The 26,737-nt window shown below is 47.0% G+C and overlaps 1 protein-coding gene across 1 annotated transcript in view; it reads right to left on the bottom strand.

Moving 5' to 3' along the window:
- The window catches only part of OTOP3 (otopetrin 3), an 87,297-nt gene extending 74,029 nt beyond the window's left edge, over window positions 1–13,268 (bottom strand). The window contains exons 1-2 of the mRNA XM_069200103.1: window positions 12,831–13,268; window positions 228–641 (exon numbers count right to left, since the gene is read on the bottom strand). Of these exons, the coding sequence (XP_069056204.1) occupies window positions 228–606 (379 nt within the window). The 5' untranslated portion in view covers window positions 607–641; window positions 12,831–13,268. The remainder of the gene's footprint in view (window positions 1–227; window positions 642–12,830) is intronic.
- Window positions 13,269–26,737: the final 13,469 nt, after the last annotated feature.

The following is a 26,737-nucleotide window of genomic DNA, read 5'->3' as shown; positions in this document are numbered from 1 at the left end:
ACATCATCAAGCAAAATGCATATATACTATTCTATACTATTCTTAACTTTACATCTGTTTACCTAGAGGTAGCTTGCGATGTAGTGGTCGGGTCAGTGCAGTGATGTGACATTTTTACCATGTGATGTATCATATGCAAGATAGTGTGCCTTTCATGTATTTTTCTACAAAATCTGCAAAAAGCAGCAAATATGATTGCAAGCATTGGACCCATCTCCAGGACTCACCACGGAGCCAGAAAGCCCCAGCATGGACATCCCTGTAGAGAACTGCGTGGGGCTTCCGGGATGTGCCAAGCATGTAGTAAAGCAACCAGCAGCTGGACAGCACCATGAGGAGGCTGAGGAAGACCTTCACATCAAACGGGGTGATGGCCACTTTGTTGAAGATCATGCTGCTGATGAGGGCACTGCCCAGGAACACTACGTTCATCACCAGCAGCCCTGAGAAGAGCTGTCCAGACTTCTTTGCTTTTTTGTCTCTCATGGCCACAGACGAGCAGTGCCGGTGCAACCAGGATTTCTCATAGCGAATCTTCTCGACCAGGGAGGATCCATCACTGCTGAGGCTTGGGCGCTTCCTCTGTTCAGGCAGTTGATCAGCCATAATCTGGAGATCCCTTTATCACAGAGGTTGCACACCTGGAGTTGGAACAACACGCATTTGTCTCATTTCAGATTATTAACGTAGAAGAGCACCACATTGCAAGTGTGGATAACATTGATTAATAGAGTTTTTTCATGATTCATCTGATAATAGCATACTCGATGTATAATGTTTAGGCAACAGTTTTTATTCTTTTATTCTTAGAAGAAACATATAACAAAACAACCTAATATAAAAAACATTTTTCTATAAGTGAAAACAATAACTTCTAAAATTGTGAATAATTACATTTTAGAACACTTTATACCTCTTTTAATTACGTCCAAGATTATCACTATGGAATAAAGCATATAAACCTTTTAATTGATTTTTCAGGTGCATATTGCTACTTTCCAAATCGAAAATGGGAAATAAGGAAAAAAAGTATTGCAAAATGTATTTCATTCATATACAGAAACATTATGTGCAAATTAACAATCACAAAAAAGTATGAAAGTATAAAATAAACCTTACATCCAACCTGGGATTCTGTGCCTTATTTTCTTTTCCTTTTTTCATCTGTCACCCCAAGTGTCTGAAGCTGTACAGCAATACCTCTGTTTCACACCTGAAAACCCTTGGAGTGAACTGGTATAGGGTTGGGAGTGTTCCCTGCATGGTAAACAGACATGTACCCCTGTCTAGAGTGACCCAACGGTATGGGAAACTGGTATGCTGATTTTTGTTGGCACAGTTCACACTCTAATGTAGGGTGTCCACTGAGGCAAGGCCTATCCATGGTGATTCTAAGGTCTAGAAACTGTTCTGCCACCTGGTAGGCTGTATCAAGTATGCACATGGTCTACTGTCAGTGTCCTGGGTTATTGATGTGAAGAGGTTGTGGCAGCATATCAGTACTTTTGTTGATTGATAGTAGTGAGTAGACCTTTTATATGTTTCAGTGGGAATGTGGCTTGGCACCATGTAAATAAAGTTCCACTTAGATGTAACACCCAGACTTTTGCGCTGGTGTGTGTGAATGTCGAGTGCATATGTGTATGGTGTAGATCAACGATTTTTAATCTGTGGTCTGGTACTTCTGGTGGTCCTCAACACCTGCTCAAAGGGCCCCAGCTGCTTAGAAAATCAAATAATATTAACAGATTTATAAAGTATTTATAAATAAGGAAGAACAATATAGCACTGGTGTTAGAAATGGCCCTCGCTACAGGATCACCCCCAAACCTTTTGCCTTCCTCCTCCTGATTTTTGCTGGATTTTTGCTTGTTGGGCTTAGGACTCTGTGCACTTTACCACTGCTAACCAGCGCTAAAGTTCTTGTTCTCTCTCCCCTGAAACATTTGCCTGATTGGAATATTTTATATGTAAGTTCTTTGTAGAATGGTATACCATATACCCAAGGCCTGTAAATTAAATGCTACTAGTGGGTCTGCAGTGCTTAAGTCGTACCTTAAAACTTGTCCCAGGGCTGCTATTGCACATATTATTCACATTTAAAGCCCCTTGCCAAACCTTAAACTCCTCTATTATTACATATATGTCACCCTTAAGGTAGGCCCTAAGTAGCCCATAAGTCAGGGTGCTGTGTAATTAAAAGATAGGACATGTACTTCTTAGTTTTAGATGTCCTAGTAGTGTAAAACTACCAAATTTGCTTTCTCGCGACTGAGAGTCCTACCCCTCCCATAAGATAACATTGGGGATTCCTTATTAAAATTAATAAATTGTAATTACTAATGCAGAGGTGGTAGATACCTCATGCTTGGTACCTATGAACTTGTAATGATAAACCTTCTTTAATGGTAAAGTCAGATTTATCATCTCAAGTTTTAAAAAGTTGGCATTTTCCTGCTATTAGCCCCCTCTGCCTCTAATCTGCCTTAGGTCACATGACTAGGTGTAACTGAAAATTGGCAGGTGGTGAATTCACCCCAGACAGTCACACAATGGGGGGAGGGAGAGGAAGGGGTTTAGCAGAGCCTGAATGGGACATTAACTGACTTGATGGTGGGCAGAACTAAGCACATCCCCATTTGCAACTAAATAGGCTGAGCTCTGCTACCACACAATAGGCTTAACAAACCTGTATTGTCAGTGCAGCCAGCTGGGAGCCAGGGCAGGGGAGGCAGGAAATTACTTCAACTTCAGAGAACCTTTCTGGAAACTTCACCCAACTTCTAGGAGCAGGGCACCGGGGTATAAAAATAGGGCTCTGAGACCTGCTCCTCAGTTCACTACTAGCCCTGCGGAAGGACTCTCAGAGGATGACTTGCTGTGCACTCTGCCAGACTGCTGCTGTAGCTGGAAGGACTGCTTTGCTGCCCGAAGCCTGCTTGGGACTCTCTGAGGCCAGCCCTGCTGTAGAGCGCTGCATCACCGCCTGCACCCAGGACTTCAGAAGTGACTCCAAGGGCTAGTTTAGCTGGTCTCCTGGTCTGAGCCACAAGGACGTAGCAGGCTCCCACTATCTTAAACCTGCACCTGGACCCAGCCTGAGAGAGGTTTGAACCCCCCAGAGTTCTGCATCCATTCCTGGACCCTTAGTTGTTGTGTTAACGGTGCCCAGGTGGCCATTTTCCAAAATTGAGGACTTGGTATTTTGAACCTTACATTTAAAAAAATCTAAATTGGTTTGGGATTTAATTGTGTTGTGTTTTCACTGTATAGTTATTTGAGTACTGCATAAATACTTAACACATTGCCTCCAAGATTAGCCTGACTGCTTTTTGTGCCAAATTACCCAGGGTTAAGCACAGATTAAATTAGTGACTTTTTGTGGTTAACCCTGCAAGGGATTGTGGGTATTCTTTGACCAGGGCTCACACCACAGTCAACCAACAACCCAATTTCTCACAACTGTCAATTTTAAAATGTTCTGTAAATTGAAGGAATTTGAAATTGGAGATTAAAAAATAAGTTGGTGTCATCAGATTCATTCATGGGAGCAGTGCAAGTGCATCATACAGAGTATAATATGGGCTTTGAGTGGCATCAATTGAATTTAGAAAAGGTCCAACATTGCCATTGAAAACAGCATTTTGATATTTTATATTTGTATGTGAATTAAATAAACTATGTCATTATTTGTGTATGTATTTAATTAATGTTTGTGTCTGTATATTTGTGTACTGTTTTGTGGGTCAAATCATCAAAATTGCTTAGGCTGGGGTCCTCAGCTTTGACTAATAAATGACTCAATGGGGGTTGCTGGATTCCAATAATGTTGAAGGGCCTGCTTATGAGTCTGGCGGTCTCAAGAACGCCAGACTCATGGTGGCGGTTGGACTACCGCTGCTGTGGAGGTCCGACCACCACATTACGACCCTGGCAGTCGGACCTCCAGGGGACTGCCATCTCCGCCTGGATCTCTGCTCCAGACAGGGTGATGGCGGTCTTGGTTGTGATCAGCCAGGGATGTGCTGAAGTCAGTGCTGTTCTCTGCCAGTCTTTTCATGGCGGTCTGACTGCAATGAAGAAGCTGGTGGAGAACAAGTGCAGGGATCACCCTGCCCAGCACCCTTGAAATGCACACTATTTGCTGTGCAGACACTGCACACTTCAAGGTTGCTGGTTCACCCCAGCATTCCCGCCGGCTCAATTATGAGCCAGGAACAAGGCTGCCGCACCTTTCCCACTGGGCTGACGGGCGGGAAGGTCAGCCAGGTGCAAAGTTGTAATGGGGCTGGTGGGGAGACCACCAGCACAGTGTCAGTCTCCTCGTCGGGAGCTTGGTGGTCTGATATTTCCGACCGCCAAACTCGTGAAGACCCCCTAAGTGAGAGTCCGCACAGGTAAAAACGTTAAGAATGTGGGCATGCACATAATTCAAAACGTTAAGAATTACTGGTGGAGATGGTAGCAAGACTCTGTGCTGTTGTGAGAGACTGATTAGTAGAAACAACTTTGGTAGCCCCTGGTTTGATGAGGGATGAGATGCAGCTTTCCCCCCGCAGTTGTGGCTTATTACCTGCTTTCCTGAAGTTGTCTGGAAGAGACCCAGGCACTTAAGTGAGGGAGGGTGGAGATCAGGCTACCCTTAGAAATTGTATAAAGACCTTTTAACAGATGATTGATGATTAGTCATTTCTGAGTACTGTCATTTGTTGTGTGTCAGAGAATAGTAGGTGAGGCTGCAGATTTTGTTGTTAAGGTTGAGGAAGTTACTAGGCAGGGCCTGGTGTTTTTACATTTTCCTAATTGCTATTTCCGGAAGGTTGATGACAGCCATGTGCATAGTCCTCAAACCTCATTGTGCAGGTATTTTGGCATACTCCTTGTATACTCCATCATCACTACCTGCTGTGATATTCATCGCCTTGTAGAAAGTCCGAGCCTGCACTGCAGCCAGAAAATTACATTTAAAAAGTAATCTCCCCAAACAGGTAGCAGGGCTTTAGACAGTGGTTCCAAATCTTCAGTCGTCAGAAATTAGCATAAATGTGGGTCCCAAAACAATCAAGTTCTTCTTCACCATGTAAGGGAGAGCAGCACTGTGTACTCAAAAAGCTGTTGTAATCCATGGATGGTCTCTGCATGATTGACACCCTACCAGAGATGAGGAAACATCAGCTTAAGTTGAAGCTGGCGGTGTGCCTGCCACCTAGAAATCAACCTACCTGCTCATAGAGGTAAGAAGGGTGCCATTCATCCATGCCCTCCAGGAGTGGAACACCCAGCAAAAGAAGACTTACATTTGGGAGTGTGACATTCAACAGTCTCCCTCCGTAGTTCAAGTGGAGAACTGCGTGAAGCAACACAACCCACTAGGTAGAAGCATGCTGTCCAGCATCTCGTCTGTGACCCGATCAAACTGTTCTGTCACTGCTGTGCGCTATGGACAAAGACCTCAGGACTGCTGTAACACAGGGGCCCCTAACACCATGGAGACTGAAACTGGATGAAGGATGAACCAGGATTACCATGCTGTATTTTTCAGACACATGAGCCAAGATTTGATCTATTGAGATCCTTCTCCCACTGACAGTCACTGGTCCTGTGCCCACAAAAGGCGAACCACAACCACCAGAGTGCTGAGCTGCATCCACTAGGACAGGTAAAACTCGAGACCATGTTGAACGACTTGAACAGCATATTGAAAGGAGTAACAAGTACTGATACAAAGTTTATTGCAAAATATAAACTGAACTGACCTACGGGGCCTCTCATTTCCTGATTACCTGCATAAATCAAATAGTGATCTCACAACTGAGCCGAATCTTGTCCTAGGTTTTCCTGCATTACTAGGTCGCTGTAGTAGGGTGGGAGCTGCAGCCATGGTGGTAAGTCGTTGCTGTGTGGCAGGAACTACCACCATTGTACTGAGGCTCTATAGGGGTGTGGGAAGTATGGTGTTTTAAGAACCCTGTGAGGGACCCAATTAATGTGTCTAGAATTTCCATTTGCTGTGCTATTAAAGTACTTCTGTATTTCTAAGACGAGGACTGGACTGGAGAGTGTTTTTTTGTGTCTGGTGGTTGACCGCTGAGTTCTGAATCTCTGCCCCTCACACTATCTGCCTGAAAAGCCTTTGGTTACTCGCCCTAGCTACCTAAAGAGTAAAGTGCTTTGATAGCATGGGCCCAAGGACAAGAGCAAAACAAACACAGCCATCACGGTTGAGGCCCAGTAGCTCGTTTGCCTTGTGACCCCCCCGAAGAGCGTCTCACGCAGGGAAAAAAATACGCACTGCACGTTTGATGGGCCAACAGCCCACTCTCGGCCTTCCTAATATGCACAGTCTGTGTAGTTCATAGCACTGGTACAGAACGCTCTTTTAGAAAAGGTGACCCAGAGCTCTCCAGTAGAGTGCTGTATATCCATAGTTCGAAAGCAACAGAAGGACAGGCATTACACTAACAGTTCAACTGATAACACATGGCCTGCAGTCAGGCCCTGAACTGTTCCTGTGGCGATTTGACTGTCCAGGTGGACCAGTGATCAACGGACAATGATATCAGCATTTCGGGGGCAATTTGAGACATCGGCCACAGCCAGGTGGCCTCACGCAAGTCACATATTGGTGAAAGGGACCGTCTTTTGGGATACACCAATAGGTTACTTCTATTCTCACACAACCTGTGAATCAACTGACTGAATGACGGGGAAGTGACAGCGACTATGAGAGGACCATTTTCTTTTTCTGACAAAGGCTCTAGAGCCCTATGGGCCTTTACTGAGAGGGCAGAAAAATCCTTTCGTATTTTAAACTCTCATATACAATTTTAAGTTGGTCATCGTTCGCTAACATTGGGCATAAAAAATAAAAACAATCTCCTTGCCTCAAAGATCTCCGGGGGCAGTCCACCCTTAGAATAATACTGACCCTGGTGTAACACTAGCAATTATTGACCAATTATGAGCATCCATGGCATGATGGTGCCCTTCTCTGGTTTAATGCTGGGCCCTGGCATAATAGTGGTAATTCCTGGCATTTTTTGAATATCCATACCATGAGCTGGTGATTCACTGGCATACAAGACAGAGTCGACCCATGTGTTGCAAGAGTGTATGAAAGACCGTGATGAAAATTATAAATTGATCTTTGACACTAAGGGGGTCATTACGACCCCGGCAGTTGGTGGTATAGTGGAGGTATTACCACCAACAGGCTGCCGGTACCTACCTCCACTATTATGACATTGGCGGTTTGGCCAAAGCCAAATCGCCAATGTACCACACCAACTGCCACAGCAGTAACTACCGCCGGCCTGGCACTGATAGAGGTCTCCCCCACCCTCCCCCTCCCCGCACATTTACACACATACATGCACATACATACACAACCATACACACATGCATACACACATTCACCCACGCATTCATACATTCATACACACTCACAGCAACACTCATGAACATACATCCAGGCATACACAGAATCTCACGGCACAACATGCACGTACACTCACACCCACTCATGCATACACACATTACACACTCATGCACACATTCACACACAGTCAAACACACCCCACCCCCACTCATGCACACAACACCCCCCTCTCCTGTCAGAGAGCCTGACTTACCTGCTTTCAGGGGGTCCTCCGGCAGGAGACAGGACATGGCGCTGCTGCCAGCAGCAGCATCCACCAGCAAAACACCACCAGTTCGTATCGTGGAACATGATACGGTAGGCGGTGTTTTGCTGACCAGTGCCACCTTCCCACCGTCAGCTGCCATGACCGTTGATGGGATTCTGCCAGCCTTCTGGTGGAATTCCGTCTACGGTCATAATGCCATGGACGGTCGGTAACCACAGCAACGGTATGTTGGCGGCCGTCGCCGTGGCGGTAGGCGGCATTTGCCAAGGTCCTAATGAGCGCCTAAATGTATATTTGATAAAGGTGAAATCGATATTTCGGGACAAGGTTTTTTTTTTTAAATTCTTAAGTTTTTTTTGGGGCCGTTAGGTTTCATTTTTTCAAATTCACATATTTCAATTTGATAACAGAATGTGCATATTTTCTTGAACTGCAGTTTATGGATTATGTGTCTGTAAACTGAGAGATAGCACTGGTAATTCAGGTGTAAAATCCATGTAGCTCTGCTGCATACTGCATGAAATTGCAAGCTTTGTGTGATTGTTTTTAACATCCCACTTTGCCCCTTTGAAAGAGACTAGAGTCCACATGGAAAGGATAAGATAGAAAACAAGCATTTGCAATGCAATGGGTCTTGCATTTGCTCGAGCTATTTCTGTTGTAAACTCCTAACTGGACCTTTCTTGCCACATAAACTGATAATGAAAAGTAAAACAGTTTCACATATGTGAGCCGATGGTCACCATGAGCATGAAGGAGACACAGAAAAGGAAACAGAAGTTCGCTCGCAGTGAAATGTATCGGCAAAAGTACAATTATCCGTGTAACCGGAAAATGTAGAATAGCAAAAGTAGAATTATCCATCTAACAGGGTCGATGTCATGCAAAGAGCTCGACTACTGCCCAGTGAGATCGCGCTGCACAGGAAATAAAAAGAAATAGTGCAGAAGCCATTCGGAAAACATGGAGCCACGTATGTTTTCAGTAGTTTACCGGTGCGGTAGAGGAGGGCTAAACACCCAAAAAGGCATGACGTATGCATGCCTTTCACTAATAAAATCAAGTGGATTTTAAAAGGCAAGCCCACGAACCAACCAAACTGATGGGTGTGGTTAAAAGCCCACAGAAAGATTACAACAGGGGCCAGACTGCTTGCGTGCGCACGACCCTAAAAAAGAAAGCAATTGAGATATTCAATTGAAGATAGATGTGGTTAAAAACCATAGTCTAGGAGAAATTTTATAATTTGAACTGCATTTTTCACCTATGCGTTTCCGGTAACTTTTAGGCATTCACTTAAATATACCATTTTGTCACAATTTTTCTCCATAATTTAAATTAAGCTGGTTATCCTTGAACACTTCTGCCATGCATCAGGTTTAATTGGCACCTTATGAAAGTACTGGAGTGTCTTCATTATTCAGCCAGTTGCTGCTTGTTTTGAAATTATGTGAAAATTGCACTCTAAATCCCCCTATCCGGCATTAATAGAAAACATGAGGAGGAGGGTGGATTCCCCCAAATCCCGTTGTCACGCCATGGAAATATAGGAATATTTCCAGGGTTCTTTTACAACCTATGGTATTTTAACAAAGTCATGTAAATTGTGCTGTAAATGTTCTTTTCGGTTACATTTTTAAACAAATTTGCAGAGTGTAGAGTACTCCCTTTCCAAGTAACCTCTTGGAGGAAGTCAGGCTTACTCAAAAAATCAGCCACTCCACCACCACAAGGCATCTCTCTAGGCAATTTGCAGAATCACAAACAGAAAGAACAGCAGCTGGCAGATGTTCTCCCAGGATGCTTACCGAGGGCTTTAGTGATGCGACAGGGAAAGTATAGTTGGCCAGGAGAATAGCGCTTCCTCTATTGGATGCTTATTGCACAATGAAGTGGTTTACCTTATGATGATGAAACAGCAATGTTGCTGCTCCTGGATAATCCACTTTTGAGTAGTGCGCTACATAAATATTGAGGCAAACAATATGTTGAAGTTTGTGTTGCATTATAGTGGTGTGGACGAGGAGGGTGCACTGAGGTTGTGGATGGTAGGTTAAAGATAGCGTGGCTGTTCAGGCTGCTTGGCAATCTGCATCCTCAAGTTATGAGAAGGTGGAGACTGACTGGCCGCCCTCAGGGAGTCTGGCAGGTTCATGTTGGCAAACCAAGGTGTTCTCTCGAGCAATACTTTTCTCACTCACTAAAGAAGAGTTTGGGAGTGAGAGCTCTATAAAAGACAAACTATTAGGAAGGCGAGAAAGAAGTGAGCATCCAAACGTCTTGCAGAGTGCGACTGCTGCATATCTCACAGTTTCCCCAGCAAAGTAGCTCAAATAAATGTTGAAATTATCAGATGGGATCACACTGAGTCTCATTGTACCCTCCATCTTCCACTGTTATTGCTGGGCAGAAGACGCCCTGGTTGATCTTAGAGTTGAAGAACTTGCTTCCATGGATCAGGGCAGCCGTCGCGCCCTCAGATACTTGGGTGTTTTTAGAGGCATTCATCAGATGATCAGACATTCATTGGGTTACCTACATCTTCCTGTTGTGGATGCAATTGTCAGAGAAAGGGTCATAATGAATTAATACAATTGATGCTAATTTGCCCAGGAGTAATAAATAGGGGTGGGTGGCAAACTCCACTCTGCTCATAGAGTTTGCAAAGTTTTTCCCACTACGCTTAGAGTGTGGAGTTCCGAAAAAAAACTCTGCTGAGTAGATTGGAGTTTTTTCCTCATTCACACTCGCCGACATTAAGTTGGCGAACGTGAGCAAGTACAATCTTAACCAAATCACCTCCCATGGAGATTTCACAACGCGGGTGGTTGCAGATGGTCGCTACAGCTCGCTTTGAGAAATCTTACATTCGCATTGCATAAGGAGCAGCTTGAGTAAAAAATCTACTTGAGTGGCAGAAAAGAAGCAGCACCCTTTTGCACTCCGGGTGGTGCCATTCGTGCTGATTTTTGAGTACGGGATAAATACCCGGCGCTAAAAATCAAACGGCATGACCTAACTGAGTTTTTATGCAGAACTCTACAAACTCCGCCCAGACCTAGTAATGAATATAAGAAAGTAGCATTTAAAAAATGGTTCTGAAGAAGGCAGGTGTAAGAACCATAATCTCTGCTTTCAATGACTTATTTGGACTAGAATCTGAAAGTGTTGAGCTAGTAGTTGTACTTTATGGTACTGGTGTTAGTACGAAGGCACAAGGGTTATAACATTGTGTATTTTCATCGTTTTATTGGCCTAGAGATTGTATTGATTTTAAATGTTTTAGGTGATATTTAAAAAATGTAATAGTGTTATCTGGACGAAAATGTCTGCATAAAGGTTTTATTTTTATTATTTATCATTTTAGAGAACTAGGCACACCTGATCAAGCTCGACAACTACATTTCAAACACAACCTTAAACACCTTGGGGCATCACAGGGGTTGTTAGTTCTTTCTCCAGGCCCTTTATGGTATTCATTGCCCGAGTGTCCCAGTCATTGAGTCCTACTACATTGGAATCCCTAGGCCGACTGGCTTAAGACAGTATGATTTAAAACAAGCTCTGTCCATTTCCGTTTGAGTGACCTTGGCTCTGGGTTAAACTGACACATGACATCCGGTTTGATGAGGGGGCCTCCTTTTGCCCATTTCCCTGAGCCCTTTGAGAACGTGCAAAAACCTGGGGCTCATTGATTCCATAGTCACCATTATCTCCAGAATAAACAGTGGAATCAAACTCTCTTCTACCTTTTATTATTAGAGGGATTTCTTCTCACCTATACTGGATTATATGTGCCCCTATGCTGCCAACGTCCAGCCTGAACTTCTACAATTCCATCTGCATTGGACTCTGAATCATGCTGCATGGCAGACCGTGTGTCTAAGCCTATTGTACATCTTACTGAGCCCTGTGCTAAATGACGAAGCAGCAAACACTGTTAAGAATCGTGTGTATTGTCCACAGGACATAGAATATTTCTGATCAGGGGCTTCAGGACGCTCCAACCTTCCACATGCCTAAGGCTGGTATCCCCCAACCTGCTTCCTACACAAACTGCCAAACATAAACGATCTGGAGATAGATCCCTCCATTCTCATGGCTCTAAGCTCCCAAACACCCTGCCCCCGTCACCACATCAGGCCTGGGACACCAGAAGCTTCCCTGGTAGTTGTTAAGCTGCGGGCGCTGGAGACTGATTTTATGCCTTTAAGGGCTCCATTGCAGTCCCTAAAGCTTCCAAGAATCAGAACCTCATTTCAGCAGTCACTGCCTAGCCTGCCCAGGATTTTCTGTGGCTTTTGACTGACAGCCCTGATCCCAGCAGCATTGATTCTGCAGATGCCTGCAGAGTTGCCTGGACTTTGTGACAAGTGAAACACATGCATGTGTGTCTCCTGCTTACAGCCTGCCTCAGCTGATGCATCTGTGAGTGCTGGCAGCCTGCAGGAGCTGTGCACCTGAGCCAGCACCGAGGACTAGGGAGATGGAACTCTGAACCCCCCTTCTTCATATCCAACAACGGCCAACAGATGCAATGATGAAGGGCCCACTTCCAGGGAAGAGCAGCCCGGCACCTCCTTCATGCATTGCTTGAAAAGCAGCGCTACACACAGACTGCATCTAAACACAATGTTAGAGAGGTGTCTCACTCCCCTGGAGATAGCTGAGGCATCTCATAAAAATTCAGGGAGATGCTAATCTGAATTTGAGCGAGTTGCTCACTTTGAGCACGCTAAGTTTTCTCACCTGGAGCAGGGCATGGGGTTCACAAGTGGGATGTGGTTGCTCACCCACCTCTGGTGTAGGGATGTGTAGAATTATAATTCAACAGGTGAAACTGATAATATTTCATAATTGTACACTTGATGAATCACACAGTTATGTTTTTTAAACAAATGATTTTGGCGAAGTTTTCACATTTTACCACAAAATTCTTTCATGCGGTTTTCAGGGAAATAACTGAATAAGCTAACGATGTTTCACTTGTTTTGTTGGACAGGACACAAAAGTCATTTTGTATGTTTTCTCTTTAACAAAAGTTAGTTCAGTAGACTCTTCTCCTACGGCTGTTTTAAAGAGCCCATACAAATGTAATGAAAGTTACAAATTCCAGCACATATATTAAAGTGAAGTTCTGCAATTTCCCACAACACTCGTACTGCAATAGATATATTGTCTCACCTGGAGCTGTCTTCTGAGCCAGAACGATGTGATGTCCTTGGTATAGAGAAGGATCCTTAGTCTGAGCTGGTATTTAGAAGGCTGCTCAACCGGAGCTTGCAAAAACCATCTTGGAGTCAGTATTCAGAAGATCCCTCGCAAACAACTGATGTTCACCTAGAATATAGAGAAGGCTCCTCGCTCTTGTCAATTTTACAAAGACTCCTCATTGGAAACTAGTATCTGGAAAAACACTTATTCAGGAGGTTCCTCAGTTATAGGTGATTAAGACAGGGATGCACCTCCCGTCCAGAAACATGAAGGCTCCTAACTGGAAACTGCTATTCAGATGAATCCTGACCTGAAGCTCGTACAAAGCTCCACTCCCTGACCTGGTATAAAGAATACTCCTCGCCTGAAGCGACTGGGCGCAGGAGAATTCTTATCCAAAGTCTTAAGGTTGATGGGTGTGGAGGGAAGGACTGACCTTGCTGGAACAAATCGATTTTTGTTGTTTGCCTTTATAGCAATTATGAAAGTCTTAATGATTTAACAAGGCTCATTACGTCTGCATAGAGGAATTGAATGGGAAGTCAGTAGCACCCTTTGGCACGGCTTCCTCTGAAGTCATGAATGAAAATGCTTGAGCCAACACTTTTTAATCTCTGGGAATTTGATAGAGTGTGAGGGTGGTGTGTATGTTACAGTGTGTGCAAAAGCAGGCAGCAGTATGCACCAGTGGTTCCCAACCTTTTGACTTCTATGGACCCCTACTTTATCAATACTGGAACCTGGGGACCCCCACTGAATCATTTCTGGAATCTGGGGACCCCCCCACTGAGTCATTACTGAAAGCTGGGGACATAGGCCCTCATTCTGACCTTGGCGGGCGGCGGAGGCCGCCCGCCAAAGTCCCGCCGTCAGGTTACCGTTCCGCGGTCGAAAGACCGCGGCGGTAATTCTGACTTTCCCGCTGGGCTGGCGGGCGGTCGCCTTCCGACCGCCAGCCAGCCCAGCGGGAAAGAGGCTTCCATGATGAAGCCGGCTCGGAATCGAGCCGGCGGAGTGGAAGCTGTGCGACGGGTGCAGTTGCACCCGTTGCGTATTTCACTGTCTGCGCAGCAGACAGTGAAATACATGTAGGGGCCCTCTTACGGGGGCCCCTGCAATGCCCATGCCAGTGGCATGGGCACTGCAGGGGCCCCCAGGGGCCCCGCGACCCCCCCCTACCGCCATCCGGATCTCGGCGGTCTGACCGCCGGGATCTGGATGGCGGTAGGGGGGGTCGGAATCCCCGCGGCGGTGCAGCAAGCTGCGCCGCCGCGGAGGATTCAATGGGGCGGCGGTACACTGGCGGGACCCCGCCAGTGGTGCCGGTCCGACCGCGGCTTTACCGCCGCGGTCGGAATCCCCATTGGAGCACCGCCGGCCTGTCGGCGGTGCTCCCGCGGTCCTCCGCCCTGGCGGTCTAAGACCGCCAGGGTCAGAATGACCACCATAATCTGTTAGTATTATTTAATTGTATAAGCAGTCGGGGACCCCTTGACGAGGCTTTGCGGACCCCCAGGGGTCCCCGGACCACAGGTTGGGAACCACTGTTTTACACCATTATTTGTGGAGGCAATGGTTAGTGAAATATTTGAGCAACCTACATTCAAGTCGACCATGAAGCCCTAAGTGCACTCCCCATCTTTTCACTCCTTTTCCCTGTCTTGGGACACAGCGTTGTGAATGGAGACTTTGTCGAAGAGTATAGTGTCTCTGATGAATATGGTGAATTCAAGAACAGTTTTACAAGGTGGGGCCCTCGGCAGTGACTAAAGGGCTTGTTTAAAGTTTAGCAGTCAGAGGGTACTCTGTGGGGATGGCAGAGGACATTGCCCCTGCCATCCGAAAGGACCTCCGTCTGCGAAATCTAGATTTGTCTGCCAGCCCCACGGATGGCTGTTAACATTGACAGGAACAGCTATCATGATGGTTCCTGTCAATTTTGTAAAGGCATGACTGACAGCTCCATCAAACAGGATGGTCACCTTTCAAACTTTTACACAGTATTTAATGTTTCAAAAACAAACTTCCAAAGAGGGAGTCTGCTCTTGTAAAATGGATCGTTGTCATTTTCCCTCACCTCCAGGTTTTACCTGGCAGTGACAGACAGCATTAAAAAAGACAAACCCTGTCTGTTCACCCAAATTAAATGGAGCAGGTGTTCGAATGGCTACCTTCGGTTAGTCTGTATTCTGTTGGGCTGTCAGAGAAATATGTTAGTGATAGAGCCAGAGTACACTCGGTTGTCAACATAATTTTGGTCTGCCCGCCTCTTAAACAAATGGAAGGACTATGAGTTTGGTGGAGGGGTACTCTGTCACCGTTACAATGGAGTATCTTTTCTGCCATTTTTGGAAGTCTGCAAGGGGTAAAACGGCATCCTAGTACCCAGCCCAGTGAATAAAGTGCATTAAACATGAGGGCACAGAGGACATGTAGACAGCAGGATAGGCAAGCCCCAAAGAAGTAATATGGCGTGGTTCAATGTGTGGAAGCCAGATGCTCGCTAGTAGGCCTGGGCGGGGTGAATGAAGTCCGGATTCGAGGGATTTTTCGGAGTTGAAAAAAACTCGGTGGATTTTCACGAAGCCGGATTTCCGTGCCCCGCGGAAGCCTTCCTAAATGCACCCATCTCAGAAGCGCAAAGCAGGGTCAGGCTTGGTCAGCCAGGCCCGACCCTGCATAGTACTTCCTAGATGGGCACATTCAGGAGGCTGTAGGCAGTGAAGGTGGCTGTTTTAGGCCTCTTGTGCACCGGCCTGTACTCTGTGCAGTGCACACGGGGCAGTGCGGTGCACAACAGGCTTAAAACTGCAGCTTTCTTTTGCTGCCTATGGCCTAAGGCCGTAGGGAGTGAAAGCTGCAGTTTCAGGCCTCCTATGCACTGGCCTGTCCCGTGTGCACTGAGGCCTCTTGTGCACCGGAATGGCCTGTGTGCTCTGCCAGGGTCGTAGGCAGCGAAAGCTGCTGTTTCAGTCCTTGTTTGTGCACCAGTGTGCACAAACAACGACAACTAAAGAGACAAGGACTTACCTGGGTCTTCCCGGGGGTCGTCCTCTCCTCGTCGTCTGACGGCGATGATGAGTCCTCCTCAACAGCGGCTGCCTCCCTCCTCTGCTCCGGTGCGCGCTGCATCCCAGTTATGGGCTGCACAGCGCAAGTGTAGACTCTGTGTGCTTGTGCTGTGCAGCCCATACTGGGCTGCAGCGCGCAGAAGGTGAGCTCCGCTCCGCTGGAAGAGCTAGCACAGTTTTTGGGATAACTCCGCGCTCCAAACAGAGAGTAGAGTTCCAAAAAATCTGTTGGCTCCGGGAGCAGAGCTGCCTGCACACTTCTACTCGTTAGTGGCTCAGAGGGTGGACAGTGCAGCAAAAATAAGGGGGTCTTTTTAGGTGGCACAGGAAAAGAAGACAGTCTTACTTGTCCAGTAGGTCACAGCAGTAGGCTTTTGTTGAGATAGTACATTGTTAGTAAGTGCAAATGGTGCATAATCAGTGCCAGACTAGAGAACCAAAGCCCCCAGCCACACATATTCTAACCATCTCAGCTCCCTTCATCTACTTGTGCAATATCTCTCTTTACATTTATCCATTCTCTCTCTCTTCTTTTCTCATCCCTCTCTTCTCCCTCTCTCATCCCTTTCTCTCTTTCTCTCTTGAAACCTCCACGTGCCTGCTGCCATTACCTTCTGGATGCTGGGAAAGGCACTAGAATCAGGCCTGGGATTTTAAACCTACCTCCAAGGGCCCCAGCCCACCATGGAAAAACCCAGTGGAATTAAAGGGCAGGATGCTCTCTACATAATGCAGCAGAGAAGTGGGATCTCGACGCCTAGATGCAGGGGCGGTTCGTCCACTATGGCGGAGGAGTGTTGTTCACCCCCCACCAGAAGCAGAAGCTGCAAACCTTTAAAAATAAAATGATAATAAACTATGGTTATCATTGTTTTATTTTTAAAGGGCCGGGGCCCTGGGAGTGACGAGCAGTGAGCACTCCCCTCAGTGCGCATGTATGTTTGGTCGGCCATCTGGGGCCAGCCAAACACACATGCGTACAAGGGCTCTCTCCAACCCGGCACTGTATTGTCGAGTTGGGGAGAGCAAGCCCAGGCTCCCAGTCTGCATTGGAGCGCCCTGCCAGGGAGTTCCAGCCAATTATAACGCTGCTCTGAGCAGCGTCATGATTGGCTGCAGGGCAGACTGGGAGCCTGCAGAGCAGAAGTGCGGCCTTGTGGAGAAGGTACTTAAAAAAAATATATATATGTTATATATTTTTGTTCCCCGGACCCACACTCTTCCCAGTCGCCAGCCGTTACTGCCTAAATATCTTGTCTTCCTGAGGGAACACCTGTGGAGATCGGGGATGCTGAAGGTGGAGGTCCTGGCCAGACCTTACAGATACAACAGCATTTGTCTTATGGTATTCACTACAGGTGTAACAGCATTAACAAAGAAAAAAACCTAAGGAACAGCCTCCCCGTGTTAGCTCCTCTGACAAGGGGAGATTAAAAGCAGGAACATCCAATCCCAGGAAATAGTGGGTTTTTCTAATCACTGGGTTTTCTGGGGACAAACACAGTTACATGTTAGATATTTCTACTAAGAGTGAGAGACCATGTGGGTGAATAGCACTTCCTGTTATGGAAAATTCCATAAGGTCACTAGAGCACCTGATTTCAGAGGCCAAACCAAGGCAATCAGCTACTCTTCTTTGTATGTTCATGTACAGCCCAAGTGAGGCACAGCCGACTGTTGGTCCTTCTTGAAGCAAAGTCCTTTCCTATGGCTATAGCCCATTCAGTGAGCAGTTTTGCTGTTGGGTGATATCTGGTTTCTGTGATTTAGGCACAGAATAGTACTGGAGAGAGTGGATCATTTACTAGAACATTGAGCTGACTCCAAGGCCCTCGCAGACTTGTGTACGCTGGAGGAAAGTAATCAAGTGTCTGTGGTGGTGATTGCACACATATCCCACCTGTATGTTCAAAGCAAGGGGCATATTTCACTGTTCGATTCAGAGAGAGATGAAGTCCATAGCTGTCCCAGAAAATGCAGAACCCTTATGGATTCATAAGATACAATTCTGTCAGCAGTACCTGTGTCCAGCACACCCCTCCTTTTCAGATATAGGTGTGCCTCTGTATTTCAAGTGATAACTGCACATGTGCCAAGCATCATATGCTTAATAACACCTATGGCAGAACCTTCGTCAGTACATGCATCATCCCTGCAATCTCATCTGTCTTGCTGAAATGTGAATTCCTAAGCAAGATGAATGGAATATGTCTCTGTGGGAGATACGATATCTCTTACAGAGTGCAATGAGGCGTCTCCATATCATTTAGGTGTGCTGTCCCACCTGATGGGGCTGAAGTGCCCCTAATAGACCCTGGCAAAGTGTCTTATCCATAATAGTTTAGGAATATTTATCAGTAGCTCCCTGTTGACTGAGACACCACACCTGGAGCACCACAAAGGGTCTCCCCTACAGCAGAAGGAGGTGACTCCCCCTGAAAGGCGGCTGATGACTCATCATAACTGGGTGATTTGTTGCGATGCCTAGGGTTGGGTGAGGTCTCACATGTAAATGACCAGGGTGTCTTATTTCTGGCATTCTTTCCTACCAAGAGCTGAAGAGGTTGGGGGTCATGTGGAGTTGGGCAAGGAATCTCAATTGGACCCAAGTGAGGAATCTCATATTGTGCTCTGTTAAGGGTTTTATCAAGACCAGTTCTTGTGGCTTTCTAGTGTTGGGAAACAGGGCTCATATTTATCTTTACAAGGTGTTTCACGCTGAGCTTGGTATGGTTTCTCATGTAAAACTAAGTGAGGTGTCTCCCTTGCAACTGGGTGAAATGGCTTGTTATCAATCAATCAGTATTTGTATAGCGCGGTTAATTACCCTGGGGGTATCAAGGTGCTAGAACTGAGTGGGTGCTTATGCTCAATCCTGGGTGAGGTGTTTCACCCAAGCTAGATGGACAACCAGAGACAGACAAGGTATTTCATGTGGAGTTGAATAATGTGTCACCTACCTGAAGTTGGGTCTGGTGCCTCACATGGAGCTTGGTGAGGTGTTTCACTTAGCCAAGCAATGGGTGTTTCACATGGAGCTGGGTGAGGTGTAGCTTGTGGATCTGAGTGAATCGCCTTATCCGATGCTAGGTGTCTCAAGTGGGGTTAGGTAGAAGCTGAGCAATGAGTATCAAATGGAGCTGGTTGACTGATTGAGTTTGCAAATCTTGAGTTTGGGGCTGCAAAATGGCTTTGTACAGGTGGCCCTGGATGTTTAAAAAATACGTTTATGCATTTTTAAGGCTCCTTGATCAAGTACATTTCTAAAAACAAATATGAAACACACCACATTAGCCCAGGAAGTGCTTCTTCATTAACATATTTGCTGCTACAAGTATTTAAAGTGCCACCATGATTACAATTATTAGTTAATTTGTAAATTCCACCAAAAACAAGCTAATAGTAATTTAAGCAACATTGGAAGGAAAAAAGACAGAGTGGACCCTGCCTTGATTCAGTACTAACATACAGGCTACAATCATGCACGCACATTATGCAATAGACACATTGAAAACCTGAGCGATATAGCAATTAAAGAATCCAGTGACTGCAACAACTCTCTTTCATGTTACATGCACATCACTGCAGTAGATGTACACACCACTGGACTATCCTGCTGGCAAGAACCATTTACTGTTTCTACAATCAACATGGAATTTCCACACTAATCAGCACAATTTTTACGTTAGAATTACTTCTCATTTGTGCTACTAGCTACATTCCAAACAGCCTCAGTCTATTGATTAGCCTTATCTCAGTGTAGTAGGCACCCACTACTTACTATAATTGGTAACTCAATATCAACATGGCTGAATAAAAGCAGTAGCTTAGTTTTATAGGGCATCAATATTACCAGTGTCACTACCAACAGCTTTGTATTATCAATGACTCAGTATTATGAATGGCTCAAATTCTGTGTATCAGATTATGGAAGTTTCACTACCAGCAGAGCCTTAAAATGAGTAGTCACTAATGGTGTATGATCAATGTCTCATTGGCACCATAGACTCTGTATTAGTGGCTCTATCGTTAATGGTTCTATCATCAGTGGCTGTCTCATCAAAAACTGTATGGTATTTCTATAGCGTAAACCTAGCCAAAAAAAACAACAGAGTGCTGTAAATGGTCAAAGACCAGCATAAAGTCAACAAGTAATAGAAGAGGAAGCTGTATTGTGGATGGTTAATGAATTGTGATGTAGTGTTCATTCAATTCATTCGTAATTTGGAGCAGCAGTGGGAGGGGCCTGATGTATACTGAAAGGTTGTTCCAGATCGTGGATGCATAGATGGAAAAGGCCTAGGTCTAGTGATGTCTTGGCTGCGGGTGTGGTGAGAGTCATGAGAGAGGGTGAGCTTGTCTGCAAAATAAGTGGTGTTGGTGGTCGTAAATGATTTTGCTGGTTTTGAAGATGGTGCTGGCTGTTTAGGGGAGCCAATGGAGTCCCATCAGAAAGGGGTCATGTGATCATATTTATTCAGACCCCTGGTTAAGATGTGCTACAGCATGTAGGATGCCACTAAGGGATAGCAGTGTGGAGACTGGGAGGCCTTGGGTAGGACATTGATACCATCCAGATGTGATCATACGGGGGCTTGAGCAGCAGTTCTGAAGTCCCTTTCTGGATGGAACATTTTGAGCTTCTTTAGAAGAGATAGCTGGCAGTAGGTCATCTTTGTTATTTTTGGTAGTGTGTTCCTTGAGGGTGAACTTAGGCCCTCATTTCAACTTTGGCGGGCGGCAAGCGCCGCCCGACAAGTTGAAACCGCTGCGTGGCCGCACTCCCGCGGTGTCTATTTGGAGATCCCCGAAGGGCTGGCAGGAGGAAACCTGGTTTCCGCCCGCCGACCCAGCGGGGATCTTGGCCGCAACACGAGAGCCGGCTCCAAATGGAGCTGGCGGTGTTGCAACGGGTGCAGTTGCAACCGTCGCGCTTTTCACTGTCTGCTATGCAGACAGTGAAAAGCTCCATGGGCCGTGGCAGGGTGCCTCGCAACTCCCCTTTCCGCCAGCCTTTTCATGGCGGTTCATACCGCCATGAAAAGGCTGGTGGGAGGGGGACTCGTAATCCCTGGAGGATTAAATACGCCGGGACAAAAGTGGCGGGAAACCGCCAGTCCCAGCGGTGCGACCGTGGCGTTTCTGCCCCGGTCGTAATGCCAGAGTTTGTACCGCCAGCCTGTTGTCGGTACAAACTCCAGAACAGCCCTGGCGGTCAAAGACCGCCAGGGCTGCAATGAGGGCCTTAGTGTCTAGGGTGAAACCAAGTGACCTTGCATTTGGTAAAGTTTGGGATTCAAAGCCATTAAGGTTCATGTCATTTAGTCAGGTTGGTACTGAATCTTGTTTGTTGTTCTTGGCAAATAACAGAAATTCTGTTTTGGTTGGCTGAGCTTGAACATCCAAGCTAACTTGACATGCAAGCAGTGTTTAATGTGTTAGATGTCTGAAGAAGAGGAGACTTTCAAGTAGAGATATACCTCATCTGTATATTGGTAAATCTCAATATTTTTTATCTCTGAGTAGAGCATCAAGTGGCTCCATGTAAAGGTTGAAGATCTGAAGAGACAATATGTAGAGCTGGGGGACTCCACAGGTAATAGGGATTCTTTGTGATGTGAGGTCTCCATGCAAACAAACTAGTGTTGGTTGGAAAGGTAGGAGTAGAATCAGTGAAGGACAGTGCTGGTAAATCCCATTCAAGATTCCAGGGTACGTATCAGGGTGGGATGGTCGACTCTGTTGAAACCAACTTAGAGGTCCAGCAATACCAGGAGGCAGGAGTCCTTTTCATTTGTGATCAAGAGATCATCATCCATGTGTAAGGTAGTGGTCTTCATGCTGCAGCATGATGTACAAGCACAGTGGCAGTCGTGCAGGTGATTGTTATAACAGATGTGAACTTGGAGTTGAACATTGACTTCCTTGTCAATGCTCTTGCTGTTGAATGGTATGTGAGTCTTGATCGGTAGTTGGTGAGGTTACCTCAGTCTACTATAGGTTTCTTTATGAGTGGGAGGATCTGGCCTGTCTTGAGCGCTTCTGGGGAAATGTCTTGAGTGAGGGAGGCATTGATAATGGTAAGCAGGAGTAGGACAGTGTCCCCTGATACAGCTTTAATGGCCGATGGTAGGATATCATCTTCATAAAAATTGGCATTAAGAGAGTGGAGTATGTCAGCAGGATCTGGGAGAGATTGGGCTTTAAAGGCTGATCATTGTTGAATTCTAGGAGAAGGGTTGAGTGTAAGACATGAAGCAGGATTGGTGTTGGTCATGTGCTGTCGGACGTTCTATATATTTTCACTGAAGAAGATGTTGATGACATTACACTTTTCTGTGGACTGAGGAATAATTGGGTCCGGTAGGGGACTGAATCAGTGCTAGAGTGTCTTAAACACCATTCTTCGTTTGATGCTGGCTTCATTGATGGTGCGGTTACTTTGTGCAAGCAATAGATCAGTATTTGTAGTGACTCACTCTCAATCAATCAATGAATCAATTTTTGTAAAGCGCAGCTACTCACCCTTGAGGGTCTCAAGGCACCTGGGGGGTAGGGTGGAACCTCATCTGTAGAGCCAGATCTTGAGGTTCTTCCTGAAGATGGTGAGCAATGAGTTTTGTCTGAGGTATGAGGTAGCTCTTTGCTACGATGTAGGTGAAGGATCGTCCTACGGCAGTGGTTTTTCAAATGCAAGGGATAGTGGCCAGAGCCAGTTGAGTGGAGCGGAGGGATCTGGCAGGGGTGTGGAAGGAGACGTGGAGGTTCAGGTAGGCCGGTCCAACGTTATGTATGGCTTTGTACATGTGGGTTAGTAGCTTGAAGGTGATTCGTTTTTGTATCTGGAGCCAGTGGAGGGTCCTTAGGTGCTGGGAGATATGTTCTTAGTGTGGGAGGTTAAGGACAAGTCTGGCGGTGGCGTTCTGGATGAGTTGCAGCTTTTTGATGTTTCCCGTCATGGTACCGGCGTAGAGAGCGTTGCAGTAGTCAAGCTTGCCTGTGACTAATGCGTGGGTGACTGTCCTGCGGCAGTCTGCTGGGATCCATTTGAAAAATTTCTGGAGTTTGCGTAGGGTGTGCCAGCAGGAGGAGGTGACTGAGTTTACTTGTTGGGTCATAGATAGGGAGGAGTTGAGGATGATGCCTAGGTTGCGAGCGTGCTCAGTCGGTGAAGGTGGGGTACTGAAAGATGTGGGCCACCAGGAGTCGTCCCATGCTGAGGTGACGTTTCCGACAATGATGAACTCTCTCTTGTCAGAGTTGAGCTTGAGGCAACTTTCTCTCATCCAGGTGGCGACAGCTTCAATTCCGGAGTGGAAATTCTGTTTAGGCCATGTCCGGGACTTTGGGGAGGGAAAAGATGAGTTGTGTGTCATCGGCGTATGACATGATGTCCATTCCATTGCTTCTGACGATAGCTGCGAGTGGGGTCATGTTTATGTTGAAAATAGTTGGACTCAGAGAGGATCCTTGGGGAACTCCGCAGCTGACTCCTGGTGGTTTAGATGTGTAGGGAGGAAACCTGATCCTGTGAGTCTTTCTGGAGGGGAAGGAGTGTTCAGTTTTAGGGCTGTTCGGTGGATTCCTGTTGTGGAGACTGGTGCATAGTGTGCTGTGGGAGACCATGTCGAAGGCCGCTGAGAGGTTGAGGAGTATGAGTGCTGCAGTGTGGCCGCAGTCTATAAGCGATCAGGTGTTGTTGATGGCTGCAAGAAGAGCTGTCTCCGTGCTGGGGTTGCTGCGGAACCTGAACTGGGAGCTGTCTAGAGAGTTGTTGACTACAATGAAATTTCATAGTTGTGTATTGATGGCTTTGTCCAGTACTTTGGCCGGGTAGGGTAGTAGCGAGATGGGCCTGAAGTTCTTTAGTTCTGATGGGTCGGCGAAGGGATTCTTCAGGAGGGGGTGTACTTCGGTGTGTTTCCAGTCCTCAGAGAAGGTGCCAGTGTTGATGGAGTGGTTTATCGTGTTCCGGAGCTCAGGCGATGGATGTGCTGGCTCTGATGTAGATATGGTGCGGGAAAGGGTCCGTGTGGGCTCTAGAGTGGGTGCTGTTCATTATACTTTCTGTTTCCTCCGTGGTGAGTGTGGACCAGCTGTGGATGGTCTGGGTGGTTTCTGGGGTGGGTCGGTCATAGGTTCTGGTGCTGGGTTGGGTTGTCATCAATGTCTCTGTCATCAGAGCCTCTATCATTAATTGCTGAGTACCAATGGCAGCTCATTATTTGAAGAGTTATCAGTTGGTGCTAGCAGTGGCTCAGTATGTGCAGGGGGTCACTATCATCAGTGGCTTTCTCATCAATGGCTCTATGGCTCAGTATTTGTAGTGGCTCACTATCATCAGTGCCTCTCTCTTCAGTGGCTCTCTATCAGTGGTGGTTCAGTATCTGCAGTGGGTCATTATCATCAATGGCTGTCAAATCAATAGCTCCATATCAATAGTGGCTCAGTATTTGCAGTGCCTCAGTATCTGCGGTGATTTGCTATCATCAATGGCTTAGGAGGGTCATTATTAGTAGGGTGGGTAGGCCGCCAAACCACTGTGATTGCAGAGGCCCCATCTGTCCATTCTATCAGCCTCCCTCATAGCCTGAGTTCCCCATCGCTCTGGGGAGCTTTCTGCACCGTACATTCTCCCACCCATGGAACAAGAACATATTTGCCAAACAGAGGCCCTCATTATGACCCTGGTGGTCTACTGACTGCTAGGGCCACGGTGACGGTTTCACCGCTGGCGGTCTGGCGGTGAAGACCGCCACATCATGAGTGGCGCCACATCCCTGCTCAGACGGCCAGCGGAATTATGAGCATCTCCGACCCTGCGGTCCAATGAAGACCGCTAGTGGAATTATGAGCTGGCTTTCCACCAGGGTTTCTGCGGAGGTAGCACCGCCACGAAAACCCTGACGGAAAGTCAAATTCTTCCCTGCTACCGGCAGACAACTCCCCCACCCCTCAGAATCCCCCACTGCCCCCTTCTGGTACAGTGCCCGCCAACCCCTCCTTCTGATACAGAGCCCCGCATACATGCACATGCACACAGACACCCACACGCACCCCCGCATACACCCATTCACCAACACTGACATACACACATTCACTCACATGCATCCATACACGCATTTACTTCAACATCCGTACATGCATTCACTTCAGCCTCCATACACAAATTCACTTCAACATCCATACACACATTCAATCACGCAAGCACACACCCATACCCACACTCATACACACACGCATACCCTTCAATTCACACAAACAGACATACACCCACTCACACAGGCACACACAACAACCCCCACCCTCCCACCCCCTCTCCTGTTGGATGCCCAACTTAGCTTATACGGAGATGAGGTCATCCAGCAGGGAACAGGAACGGGTGCTTCCACCACCGGCAGCACCCTGCCATCAGGACACTGCCAGGCTGTACTACAGGTCATAATATGGCTGGTCGAGTCCTTCTGGCGGGGCAGAGCCGATGGTCGAACCGCCCATGCGCCTCTGCCCACCAGCATGACAACTGCAGGATTTCTGCCCAAAATGTGGGGGAAGTCCTGCAGTACTCTTTATATGGTGGGCAGAAGACTGCCAGCACTGGCGGTCTTCTGGCGCCCGCAGCTTTGGGGGACTTTCAGAAAGACCACCAAAGTCATAATGAGGACCAGAGTTTGCCAAGGCAGGCTGAAATATCATGGCAGCCCATTCAGCATGTTTTTTCTATTTCTGGCGCGAACCCTAAAAGAGGGGATTTGCTTATGAAAACTAAACAGTTTGAGGGTCATTCTGACAACAGGTGCTCCAATGAGCATTCTGACCGCGGCGGTTCAGCCGCGGTCAGAAGCGGAAAGTCAGCTGCTCTTTGGAATCCTCCATGGCTGCGGAGCGCGCTCCGCAGCCATGAGGATTCTGACCCCCCCTACCGCCATCCAGTTCATGGCGGGAAAGCCGCCATGAACAGGATGGCGGTAGGGGGGGTCGCGGGGCCCCTGGGGGCCCCTGCCGTGCCCATGCCAATGGCATGGGCACGGCAGGGGCCCCCGTAAGAGGGCCCCGAAAAGTATTTCAGTGTCTGCCTTGCAGACACTGAAATACGCGACGGGTGCCACTGCACCCGTCGCACCTTCCCACTCCGCCGGCTCGATTACGAGCCGGCATCCTCGTGGGAAGGTCGTTTTCCCCTGGGCTGGCGGGCGGTTTTACTGGAACCGCCCGCCAGCCCAGGGGAAAACTCGTAATACCCGCCACGGTCTTTTGACCGCGGCGCGGTAATTTGGAGGGCGGGATCCTGGCGGGCGGCCTCCGCCGCCCGCCAGGGTCATAATGAGGCCCTTAATGTCTCTGATCCTTAGAGAATGTTCACCTTGTGCATCGGGGAATTTCTGCTTACTTCTTCCTGGCATGCCATACCATGCATGGTGAGCCAGCACACATATAGCTGGCCTTGTGGCAATCATAAGCCAGTAGCCCTGTGGTGGATGGGCCACTGGTCAAAGATTTTCCAAGGTTAAGGTACCTCTGTCAGAAATTGGAGATATTCTCTCCTTTAAATGAGGCAGAGATACCTCAGGTTTAGTGGGGTGAAAACCCTGATCCCTTAGCCCCTTCAATGGCCAAATGTTATCACTGGCTCAGATTTATCAGTACCTCAGGGCCACAGTGGCTCGCTCTATCCCTTAATGCCTTGCTATTGTGATCATCAAAGGCTCAGAATAATGTCTCATCCAGTTTCACTTTGATATCCCCTTGATTTCCCAGGCTTTTCTCCTAGTTAGACCACTTCTTGTAACTGCTGCCTTGTCTTGG

Source organism: Pleurodeles waltl, chromosome 7 (genome assembly GCF_031143425.1).
Source record: "Pleurodeles waltl isolate 20211129_DDA chromosome 7, aPleWal1.hap1.20221129, whole genome shotgun sequence".
NCBI classification, from domain to species: Eukaryota; Metazoa; Chordata; class Amphibia; order Caudata; family Salamandridae; genus Pleurodeles; species Pleurodeles waltl.
This window is presented reverse-complemented; position numbering and strand designations above follow the sequence as displayed.